This window comes from Mytilus californianus, unplaced genomic scaffold (assembly GCF_021869535.1).
Source record: "Mytilus californianus isolate M0D057914Y unplaced genomic scaffold, xbMytCali1.0.p SCAF_10, whole genome shotgun sequence".
Lineage (NCBI taxonomy): Eukaryota > Metazoa > Mollusca > Bivalvia > Mytilida > Mytilidae > Mytilus > Mytilus californianus.
In genome coordinates this window covers 11213058-11225561 of record NW_026262582.1, presented here as the reverse complement: position 1 = coordinate 11225561, position 12504 = coordinate 11213058, and the positions used below count along the sequence as shown (strand labels likewise).

The 12504-nt window shown below is 30.0% G+C and overlaps 1 protein-coding gene across 6 annotated transcripts in view; it reads right to left on the bottom strand.

Annotated features, from left to right (window-relative positions):
* Positions 1 to 12504, bottom strand: part of LOC127717604 (electroneutral sodium bicarbonate exchanger 1-like) — a 52763-nt gene that overhangs the window by 21357 nt on the left and 18902 nt on the right. For 3 of the 6 annotated variants that reach the window (XM_052223311.1, XM_052223310.1, XM_052223313.1), the window contains 5 exons: positions 10580 to 10780; positions 6877 to 6977; positions 5842 to 5859; positions 4615 to 4635; positions 810 to 1055 (listed from right to left, as the gene is read on the bottom strand). In XM_052223311.1, the coding sequence (XP_052079271.1) occupies positions 810 to 1055; positions 4615 to 4635; positions 5842 to 5859; positions 6877 to 6977; positions 10580 to 10780 (587 nt within the window). The remainder of the gene's footprint in view (positions 1 to 809; positions 1056 to 4614; positions 4636 to 5841; positions 5860 to 6876; positions 6978 to 10579; positions 10781 to 12504) is intronic. The other 3 variants (XM_052223314.1, XM_052223316.1, XM_052223312.1) reach the window with 2 other exon arrangements.

The window sequence follows — 12504 nt, the reverse complement described above, 5'->3', positions numbered from 1 at the left end:
TATAGGTCACCCTTCAACAATGAGCAAAACCCATACTGTTTACCAAGCTATAAAAGGCCCAGACATAACAAAATGTAAAACAAGAAAACCAATAGCTTAATTTAAGTACAAAATAACAAATGAAGAAAAAATAATTATGAAAAACAGCAACAAACAACAACCCCTAAATAACATGCTCCCAACTTCAGACGAGCACATTGTGTGTGGTTAAACATGTTTGTGTATGCCGAAACCTCCCCTTACATGGGACAGTGAAACTATGAAATATAAGAGAAATACTCTTTTCAGATTTTTCTGGGGGTGAATACTAGTTCACAACAGATTAAAAGCTTTTGACAGTTTCAATAAAATCTTCCATTTACAAATTCTCTCAGCATGTTCAGGTATATGCCATTTGTTGGGAATTTTTTGTTACAGCTGAACAACTTGTATTTCCAGGTATCGATTTTTCGTGACTGAGGGGAAATTGCATTTTTGCTTATACTTGGATTTTGTGGTTTAACAAAACTCAGGATACAAGCTAAAATATAAATTGGACTTTGTTGACCACCTAAATTCTAGGTAAAACTTTGTCCATGAAATCCATAAAAAATTAGTAAATATGTGCACCTAGTCCCACAAATAAAATGAATCAATGGTAAATTACCGTATAAGTTTATGACCTATCATATTCATTACAGTCATAGCCATTTTATTTACTTTAGGTATTCTCTTATGTAACAGTTTGGTGGGGAAGAGTGAAACAAAGATTGCTGCGCTGCACAGCAAATATTTTTTACAATAAATGGTGTAAAAATTTCCCATTTTACCTCGTCTACCATGATTGTAGATATAGCTCTGCCTGTTTCTAAACATTTTCCAGCTGTACCATTTGGACCAAGATGAATAAATAAAAATCTTGTTGGCAGAGGCACTTCTGTCAAATCTCCGATTGGCCTGGCTTCAGAAAGACGTATAAATGCTGTCACTGGATATTTCAATGCATCAATTTCACCCACCCAGATGTTTGCAGCTTCAGCGCCATCAGGAATTTTTTTCATGAATGGTTGATTTAACTGAAATAAGAACAGTTTTAATGCAATAAATTCAGAAATTGTTGTATGCTTTTAATCTGTTTATTGTTGAACAATCAACACAAATATGCGTACAAATAATTCTATGAAAAATATAAAATGTGAGTTAATTTTTGTGAAACCTATCCTATCACACTTTTTGCAATAATAAAAAAATTGAAAAAATCCCTATGACAGCTTACTGACATTAATAATTACAAAGTTACAATGGGTGCATCTAATAACCATGTCTATCAAAATAAAGTTCTCACAATATACAATGATATAGCTGTAAACAGTTAAAAAAGTTTAAAGTACTGTAAATTCCGAAATTATTGTGTGCATTTATAATTAGGATTTTTTAGGAACGAAGGAAAATGAGAGATCAGTTATTGCTATTTCAGGAAAATCTGCATACAGATACATGTATATGAGTTAGTTTTTATTATTGCGATACTCAACTAGTGCTCTGGTTGCATTATTGGCATAAATAAAAACCTCAAAATAATTTCTGAATTTACAGTTAAAGGAAATGTGATTATCAACATGTCACAATATCAATTTTTAACAAAGTGTATACCTGCCAACTTTTCAAAATCTCCATGTGGGATTTTATGTGCAAGAGGACCTTATGCTCCTCTTATATTGTCATTAGTGTCTTTAATCTACTACTGTTACAGTATTGTTTGAATGAGTTTATATGTGCTTAAATACCCATTTTTAACTCATTTGAATGCCTGCTTTAGGGTTTTAAGTTTATAAAATAAAGAATTTTAAAATTCAGGTCAACACCTCTTATGGGGGATTTCCCCAATAAATCGGGAAAGTTGGCAGGTCTGAAAGTGAAAAATGCTGGTTTTTTTCACCCTAGTCTTATTTGATTATAATTATCTAATCTGATCTGCATTTTTGCTAGCTAAGATTTACTTTTATGTAAATATTTCTCGCTGGAATGCTGACAGAATAAATTGCTGTATTAAAGTGTTTAAACTTATTTTTTCAACACAATTTGAAAAAGTAAAACGTTTTTTTCTTGAGAGAAAACTGTATAAAACAGTATTGCATACCAATAAACTAAATTTAATGAATCATTATTAATTTCAGTATATAAGCAAGGAATCCTTTCTCCAACAGATATAACACAAAATTAAAATTGCCTCAAACCATAAAAGCACATGATGAGTCAATTATCTCCCCTTGAATTTAAATACAGGAATGTAATTAGTAGCTGATACAATATGATATATAACTGTGGATTTTTTTAATTCACTTAAAAAAGCCGTGAGCAGTGAAACCTGAAACTAAAATCTCAAAGTAAGCAAAGACAACTCTGGAACATTTTTTATTTCAAGGAATGAATTGTAACTTACTTTATTAGGAATAGTATATAGTAAGATTAAAAAAAAACTCCTGTTGTACAAATTATCTGGCTTTATATTTTGGAATACAAAATATTATGAATAATATATTTTCAATGCGGACAAAACTAGCTTTGTCTAATAAAGAGTTGATGTTTGTTTATCTTTTTATTACCTCCCCTGAATTATAAGCCATTGGTTAATGTCAGATAACTGATGAATACCTCTAATAAAATATAACTGATGAAATATTGAAATTAGTAGATTAAGCTTGCATCATAGTTCCCTAAAAGATTGAAAGAATGAATACTATAGTACTCAAACAGAAATGTACTCATTCAAGTCATGCCAAATACTTGTCATTGTGAAATTTGATTGTGATGATGATCAAAAATGTGCATTTTGTGAAATAAAACAACATAAATACTGCAAAAACAAAACAAAAAGAAACTCTTCAATCGCAACACAACAGACAATCTAACAATTAAATTTCATTGGCAACATTCATGTACATATAAAACATTTTCTGTTTCATAATTTTTTACATATTATTTAACTATGTTACTAAAAATAAACACTAGGAAGAGCCTGAAAAATTATCCTTATGTTCAAGTTCAACTATTTTGATATGGTTGTACATGTATATGAGCTCTAGACATTACGATATGACCTTTCATGCATTCAGAATGAAGAAAAATCTTAATCATCAGGTGCTTGAAACAGTATTCAAATGTACATTTAACATGTATTTTTATTAATGCAGCTAGACCGTATCCTGTTGTTTGTCTTTCTCTACCGAATATACCGACAAAGTGATATTTCGTGCAACGTCGATTTCATGTCATGTCACTTTTCTTCACAATCTGAGGCTCGTTAATTGATGGAAAATAAGTTTTAAACATGTGCTAATATCTTAATTATAAATGTATCCTTTTAAGCTAAAGTATAGAAACAAAAATAAATAAATGTCAGAACACTATCAACTGTTTTATATTCAGCAACACATTGTTGAAGGGCTTCTAAAACCATGCCCTTCCTCAGTTTCTAACCCTTATACAAAAAAGTTGATATTTTTAAATTATCATACATTTTTTTGTGTAGTTTTCATTTTTCTCTTTTAACAAAATGCACAGTGCTGATGTACAAATTAAAAATAAAATTTAACTTCAAACAATGTTTATATTAATATCAAGCAAAAAAAAGGATACCACAATTTCAAATCTTAGATATTACTTATAACTTTGTTTGCCAACTGGAACCAATTTATAAATTTAAACTCTTCCATAAATTTTTATAAAAAAACATTGTTTCATTCGTTATTCTTTAATTAACTGTGTAAAATTTCATGGACTTTGTCTTTAGACTTTTTTTGCCATTCTATAATCATTAAGTTTTTCAGAAAATGTATTTCCTAAATATGCATCAAGAAATTTATCTAATCAACTTTAATCTAAGCACCTTCTTGTAATGTCTGATCAACATATCTTTGTAGTGTTACTGCTACAAATGACTATTAAACTTGGAATTTGCTAAAAGAGTGAGACCTGTATTTATTAAGGTTTATTTCACTGATTCTTTATTAAGCATGATGGTAATTCAGTTTCAAAATTTAATGCATTCTGGGTAATTCTCCTACATGTTGGGATTGGTAAATGTTGTCTGAAAAACATGGATGAACAACCATTGCATCACCATCATTTTCATTTTGGTGTACCAAACACCTTGCCAAAAATTAATTTGTCTTTTTTAATTTTCATAAAATTTTGACAAAATATTTACTTTGACCCTTTGACAAAAATATAAAAATTTCAAAAAACTTGAACCACACACTTTATCCGAAAAATTTCATTGATTATATAGCAGTTTGACAAACACTAATTTTTATCATTGAGAAGCTTAATATTTCCTTTACAATAGAATATGGTTAAAACATTCAGCTGATTTTTACAGTTATTTCCCTATAGTGTTATGACTTATGTACCACCTTAACAACAGAATTACCCACAATTCCTTCAATTCTGAAAGGGCAAAATGATGTATGAAAAATATACAGTATGAATACCATAGATACAGTCCCAAAAATTGTGCTGTTATAAAAAGTTAATAAAGCTAAAATTCAGTTGTGATAAATTATAAGCTAATATTAAATTGCCTTACAAATCGAACTCAATTATTCAAAAAAAAACTCGTTACTGAGTACATACTTGATGATGTTCCTTATGATGCTGAAAATATATTTTACAATATAAGGCCCTATTATCTTTATTTCTCTTTCAATATCAGATCTCACATGTGTTAAAATTTTATTTGGTATCTTTAGCCATACATTAAACCAAATTACTTTCGTTGATACTAATTAACACTTTTAGCTTTTTTCAGCTGCATTCACTGGCAATTTATGTTTGCCATTTTCAAACTTTGCTGCATAGCCTATGTAATATTATTTGATGCTATATTTGTAGCATATCATCAAACCATACATAATTATATTCAAATATAAAGCGTACATTGACTGAGGCAAGGACAAACACATTGCATATCTGTTAAAAATACAAAACCTAAAAGTGGTGGGGTAGGTCTGTGTTTCAATAATTTTTATTTTATTCAAAACTTATAAATTAACCAAAGTAACATTTTAGTAGTAAGAATGGATTAAAACAGCATTAGGGAAATTATAAAAAAAAAAAGGATAGGTAAAGACAAAAACACATAATTAAACAGTGCCTGGTGATGATCAAGAAATAAATCGGAAGCAATCCTCTACAAATGTTTTTGCTTTTAATGATTATTTTGATAAATTTTTAACCTGTAATCAAGCATAATGCATATAATTTATTACAATGTCTGGGGTTCAAATGCTAGTCACAATTTCAGATATACTATGCAAGAATTTGTGAAAAAGGGGAGACAATTCAATGGAGGCAACAAACTAAAACAAACTAAATTCTAGTTTTGAAACAAAAATGAACTTATTGTCATTTTTTTTTACTCTTCGTAATAAAAAAAATTGAGCCATGAGTAGAATAAAAGGGTCAGGGCTGTTCCATTAAAGCATACATGGTACCCGGTGAAGGCACTTTAAAAATGGGATAACCACCTATAGAGGTAAATTGAAATTTCACATACATTTCCACTATGCAAAAACATAGATGACACCCACCCATAGTTGAGATTTGGAATTGCCTTCCGTGGGTCCCAAATATGTTTTTAGGGAACAGCCTTCAGTAGGATCGCCAGAAACATTGATTTTTTTTAATTTTTTGCTGCCTCAAATCCTGCATGGCAAATTGTCATTAAAAGTACTGCTGTCTATATGTTTATATGGTATTAAAATTAATGAAGCTAAAAATGTAATATAAAACACTTCAAAGTAACAGCCATATGTGTGAAAGTAAATAACTATCAAAAGCAACCAAGTGCTCAATACATACTAGATGTCCCTTATGTAGCTAAAAAAATATTAAAACATAATATTAATCCCTATTTTACTCATATAACTTTTTCATTCCAAAAGGCATGACAATGTCATATGTTCTTTCTAATATTTTCCTGAGAAGATTTCTTATTTGATCATAAAACAAGATTCTTTAATAGGTACAAACATATTACAAAAATTATGAAATAAAAAATTACGAATGGGTAAGGATGAATAATATTTTCACTAAATGTCATTTTCACATATATTCACAACATGACCAGAAAGTGACCTGTATTTTTAATATAAATACTGTTTACATTGTAGTAAATCTTCATTGTATTCTGGTAAATGTTAAATGATTGTAATTTATCCTTGTCCATTTTTAAAGTACGTAATAACACAAGTTTTAACAATTTCCCTTAGGAAAATCCGTCTCTTTTAATAAAGTGTTTTCCCTAATCATTAACAATAAAGATCTAATGAATGTCATTATTTTTTTATTTTTTCTCTTCCTCTTTTTCTTTCCAAACCATTAAGTTAAAATATCAACAGTTGACATCATGATCATGCGTTTAATAAATCGTTTCTGTATATATCAATAAACTACATGTATATTTAAACTAAACAACACCAAGACCACATGAAATTATATTTTATATTTTCACTAGTCTCCCATATAAAATGGAAATTTGTTCCCCAAAATCAATAACAATATTTTAAACAAAATTATGCAAAATTGTGAAACAAAATATGGACCTGAAGAAAAAGTCCTAATTAGGAAAGTAAAGAGAATTTAAAAATATAATTCATGTGGCCTAACAAATATCTATTCACCATTTCAGAATCTAAAGGATCATGGGTAATTTCATTTTTTGTATTCAAAAATGAAACAATGTCATTTCATTGGTTGAATTTCCATTGTTAAGGAATTTTTTTAACCAAACGTGACATTGTGGTGTATGTGTTTGAAAATATTACCCAGAATGCATTAGATTCTGAAATGGTGAATTGTTGACTACAGAAGCATTGTGATTCTGTATATACTTACTTTAGCACTAGAAGGAGATTCTTTCAGGTCCCCATTGACTTGAAATTTTTCCATGTTAGGTACACTGTTGGGATTTCCCTTTAGTCTTGTCACACTATCCTCTAAAAATAGAAATTTCAAATTATTGTGGGTTATGCAAAATTTCGCATTTCTAATTTTTGATAGCATTTTTTGTATAAAGCATATTCTGATATTGCAGTAATTGACAGAGAAAAAACATTAAAAGCTGTGAACATTTCAGTATAGAGCATTCAATTTATTCTGGGAAAAGAACTACTGGATTAAAAGACATGTCTCTGAGCAAAAGAATTTCAATCAGTGGTAATTTAAGGAGTACTCTTCCTATTTGCATGCAATTGTGTTTTGAGCAGTTTTTTTTTTTAAATAGCTGTATATTTCACCAAATAACTGCACAAAAAGATACAGTGTTAACTTCAATATGACATCAATGTCTCAACACTATTTAACTAGGTAACTGTATGGTCACTATTTAACTAGGTAACTGTATGGTCACTATTTAACTAGGTAAACTGTATGGTCTTTAATTTTTATTGTAATTTTCCTCATAATAGTTGCAATTTCTATAAAATATGTACATTTTAAAATTTCATAAGGGTCTAGATGGGTTTTAAAGAATACAGAATAATGGTCAAAAAGAATATAGATATGGGGAAATTGGATATAACTATTAAACAAAGGAGAGAGAATAATAGAGTGCTGAAATATAAAGAATAGACCATAATGGGGGAAAATATAAACAATAGAAAAGATGGCCTCAAATTTTTTTAAAATACAGTAATGAAGACCCCCCTCTTTTCAGACCCTCTTTTATGGACTGTTGTTAAATTATGGCATAATACAATAGTATATTTTGATGTGTTGTTTCACTGAGGTGTGATTATTTTTAAGGGATTATAAGGAATTCAAAAAGGAGAATACTTTTAAAACAACAATGGTGGATTTAGGAGGGGATGCCCGGGCCCCCTCTTTTGTGGGAAAAATTTGGTTGATCATTTAGGGAATCACTGAAGCATGACTTAGCGGGCCCCCTCTTATGGCAGTCAGTGGGCCCCCTTATGAAAATTTCTGGATCCGCCACTGAACAACAATGGAAGTACTTTATAATTTGACTTTATACTTTCATTGAGACTTGCACATTAATTTTACGAACCCTAACAGCAACATCATTAATGGCCTTCAATGGGTATTTATGTTAGATACAATTTGATGAAGTCTGATACAGATTTTCTTAAGGAAAAGCGTTTCAAATGAGGTTACACATAGAGGCATCAAAAGATATCATTATGGAGTAAAAGGAAATCGTCAAAAGGTGTCATTATGGAGTAAAAGGAAATCGTCAAAAGGTGTCATTATGGAGTAAAGGGAAATCATTAAAAGATTTCATTACAGAGTAAATTGGAGTTGTCAAAAGGTGTCATTATGGAGTAAATGGGAGTCGTCAAAAGATTTCATTACAGAGTAAATTGGAGTAGTCAAAAGGTGTCATTATGGAGTAAATGGGAAATCCTTAAAAGATTTCATTACAGAGTAAATTGGAGTTGTCAAAAGGTGTCATTATGGAGTAAATGGGAGTCATCAAAAGGTGTCATTATAGAGTAAAAGGGAGTCTTCATAAGTTGAAATTCTGGAGGAAAGGGTTAATAAATATTAAGTACTTTGTCATAACTGATAACTTGGAATTGGTTATGAATCAGATTTTTAGTTTTAAAAAAAAAAACCTAATTTCTGTCAATCAATCAACATGTCTAACAGTTAATATCATTTCATCTTTATAATTCTATAACATCCAATTACTTGAACAATGTATTAAAATAAGTCATAATTCTTTCATAACGCTTTTAATTATGTATGCAAGAGTTGTTTTAATGACAATTTCTACTTGTACTTCTGTCTCAAATAAAATTAATTAAATATGATACAATGTGTCATACAAAATTGTTATTATATTACACCTGTACAACCTAGCACATATTAATACGATTCAAAAATTAACTTGTTGGTGTCAGTTAAAAAACTAACGGTTTAACGCTTTTATGAAACACAGATTAAGAAATATTGAACTGGAGTCCTGCGACTCATTTCACAAAAAATCTTAAGAGTAAAAATACTCGTAAGTCATACACATTTCAGTATAACTTACGATCAATTTTAATCGTAAGATTTTTTATGAAAAGAGTCGCTGCAGATAAGTATAATTCAGCTTTGTTGTGAAATACAGACCAAACAATGCTAAACTGGATTCTTACAGCCTGGTACATGGGACCCACTGATTCTTTTTTTTAAATTTCATAAAAGCCACAAAAAAGGAGAAGGTCAAGAATCCTGCCTATTTATACTATTGCAAGGTTTTCAATCTCTTTGTAAATTTCATTTCAGTAATCTTCTGCAGATTAACAACAGAAATTTGTTTGTTAGGTCTTTTTTGTTTGTTAGGTCTTTTTCAAGGTTTTAGGGATGTACAATATTCTCTCTATATATAATTGAAATATTTGATATTTGGCAATCTTCATTTCTGGGATACATGTATGGGATATTTTGATTTTCTGAATAAGAGATACCTATATTCATTTTCTTACATATGGAATACATAAAATAATTTTTGTGTCATTTAATTTGCCAGTTTTCTCACTTGCTATGAAAATATAAACATGTGTTAATATAGGTATAAACATAAAACATAACAAATCTTAGTCAATGTTGATGATGTAAAAAGCAGGATTAATTACAATCCTATAATAATTTGTAAGGAAACAGACACTGTTTAACATTTAATGGCATGTAAACTGACGTCAATTGTCAATGTTACAGTATATTATAGACCTAGTTAAACATTTCCGTAACTTTGTTGTTGCTAATTATATCTCAGAGGTCATTTTCCTATGACTTCTTAAGGTCATTTTAAGAGATTTAAAATTTTATTGACTTTTAAATCTGAAGATCTTTATGAGAAACAGTGCAGATAAAATTTATTTATTTTATTGAATTCTAATCTTCATTTAGAGGATACAGTTCACTTTTAAAGGATTTTTGATTTTATGGTGTTTTCATATATTCTACCAATGAAATAAACAACAGTCTATTGCTAAAGACAGTATGTCTCCTTTACGTTCTGTGTTGTATGGTAACTATCTTATTTACAACAATCAAACATCTTGTAGTGGATTCTGTGTTTATACAAAAATGTGTAGCAGCACAATAATTTAAGGTTTTCAAAAACACCTTTCAGTTATCATTAAATAATATATCTTTAAGATGAAGAATTGTAATAAAAGCACTACTCTTTTGTTTTGGGTCTTGTCAATTGAATTTAGGGCTCTGTTTCATGAATTGACAGGCCAATTTGTTATTCTTTATATCTAACTCCTATAGAAAGATGAATAGATGTGGTATAATTGTCATTCAGACAATTCATCCCAACTGACCAAAAGACAAGGATGTAAACTAGGATATATCATCAAATGGCCTTCACCAATGAGCAAAATCCATCCTGTATAGAAAGCTTTAAAACACCTGTTGAGGGGATGCTTATTTCCAAATCCTGCTTTTTTTTCCCTTTTTTTTTTTTACCCAGATCCTGCATTTTTACGGGATGCTGGGGAAAATAATTTTTCTATTATATAAATAGCAGCCATTTTTTTAATTGATGATATGTGTGTGTGTTAATTTCACACAGAAAACAAACCTCTGGTATTTGTTTTGGAAAAAGATCTGCCAATTTCTGAGAATGTTCGGGCAATTGACTTCTTTCTGCCGAGGTCATCTGCTTGTGTCTTCCTCCTTTTAAGATGGGCGTGTATATGTGGGGATAAAATGGCCTGTTTAATATCGTCTCTCATGGTGTCTTCTAAAAGTTTGTTGGCTATCAAATTGTCTAAAAGTAACTCTGAAAGATAAAAGATTTAATAATTAAACATGTGATCATACTGAATGTAAAATACTGGTACTTAAAGTACGTTTATCAATTCCTGTGCACTGTACACAAACTCAAAGTAAAAAAATAATGTGTAAAACAAAGAAAATTCAAAATTCTGCAGTAATTACAGAAAAGTATGAAATTCAATGTACATGTAACTGCACACAAGGTTTTCAAAACTTTCCGTACTAAGAAAATTTAGATCAATAAGGTTGACTTAACTCTGAAATAATAAATACAGAATGTTATATGAATTTTCATAATCACACCTTTATCAACCCGAGACACCAATATAATTCTGAGAAATCTGATCAGGGATTAAATTGGTTGAGGATTGATTTGGCTTGTGATATTGAAAAAACAATATCATATACATTTTATTATATACTAACAGATGTTTTAGATTTCAGGGTAAGATAAAACCATTGTTACCCTCACTGATATTGATGTTATCACTGATGACTGATGCAGAATGATTGACATTGATCGTATTGCACATACAATTTACCTGTATTTACTACTTAAAATGTAATAAATCCTGTTTTCATGTCTTATTTTCATACAACATGTACAATACAGGGGATGTTCATATCTTCATAATTGAATATACAATGTATCTTATATGTAGTTTCTGTGTATCTTATATGTAGTTTCTGTGTATCTTATATGTAGTTTATGTGTATCTTATATGTACTGTAAATTCAGAAATTATTGCGTGCATTAATTATTGCGATTTTTGAAGAATTGACTAAAATGCAAGGTTAATTATTGCGATTTCAGGAAAATCTACATACAGATTTAAGTATCTGATATCAAAATGCGAGTTCTTATTATTGCGATCTTCATCCACTCGCATTATTCGCATTAATAAAAACCTCGCAATAATTTCTGAATTTACAGTAGTTTCTGTGTATCTTATATGTCATTTCTGTGTATCTTATATGTACATGTAGTTTATGTGTATCTTATATGTAGTTTCTGTGTATCTTATATGTAGTTTCTGCATAAGTTGGATCAATTGATATTTTGAAGAATGCAGCATTCTCCGTTTACAACAAGTATTTAGATAGGTTAATTTAATTTAACGTATTTTTTCATCCTATACTGGTTGTAAGCTGAAGAATGGTACATGATTAAGGGGCAGGAAATAGACTATCTCCACCAATAAAACTGACCACCATGAAATTGTATAAATGAATAGGAAGGATATTTTAACTCCCATCAAACAATCTTTCAACCAATCATAACAGTGTACAGATTGGTCTCAAATAACAAAGCTAAAAGGGAGAAATGATTTAGCATATTATCCATATAGAATAAGGAGATGTGGTATGATTGCCAATGAGACAATATTCCAACAGAGTTCAAATGAATAAGGGGCCTCGGTGGTCAAGTGGTCTAAGTAGTCCAACTACTGTACCACTAGCCTGTCAACACTGAAGTTGTGAGTTTGAATCCCGCATGGGGCAGGTGCACTCGACTCCAATCTTAATTGACTAGGATTGTCAGTTTTCCTACCGAGGTTGGTGGATCTCTACGGGAACTACGACTTCCTCCACCAATAAAAACTGACCGCCACGAAATAGCACAATAGTGTTGAAAGTGGCATTCAACATCAATCAATTGAATCATAAATAAGCAACTATAGGTCAGTCCCTACAGCTTTAAACAATGAGCAGAACTGTACAAACAGC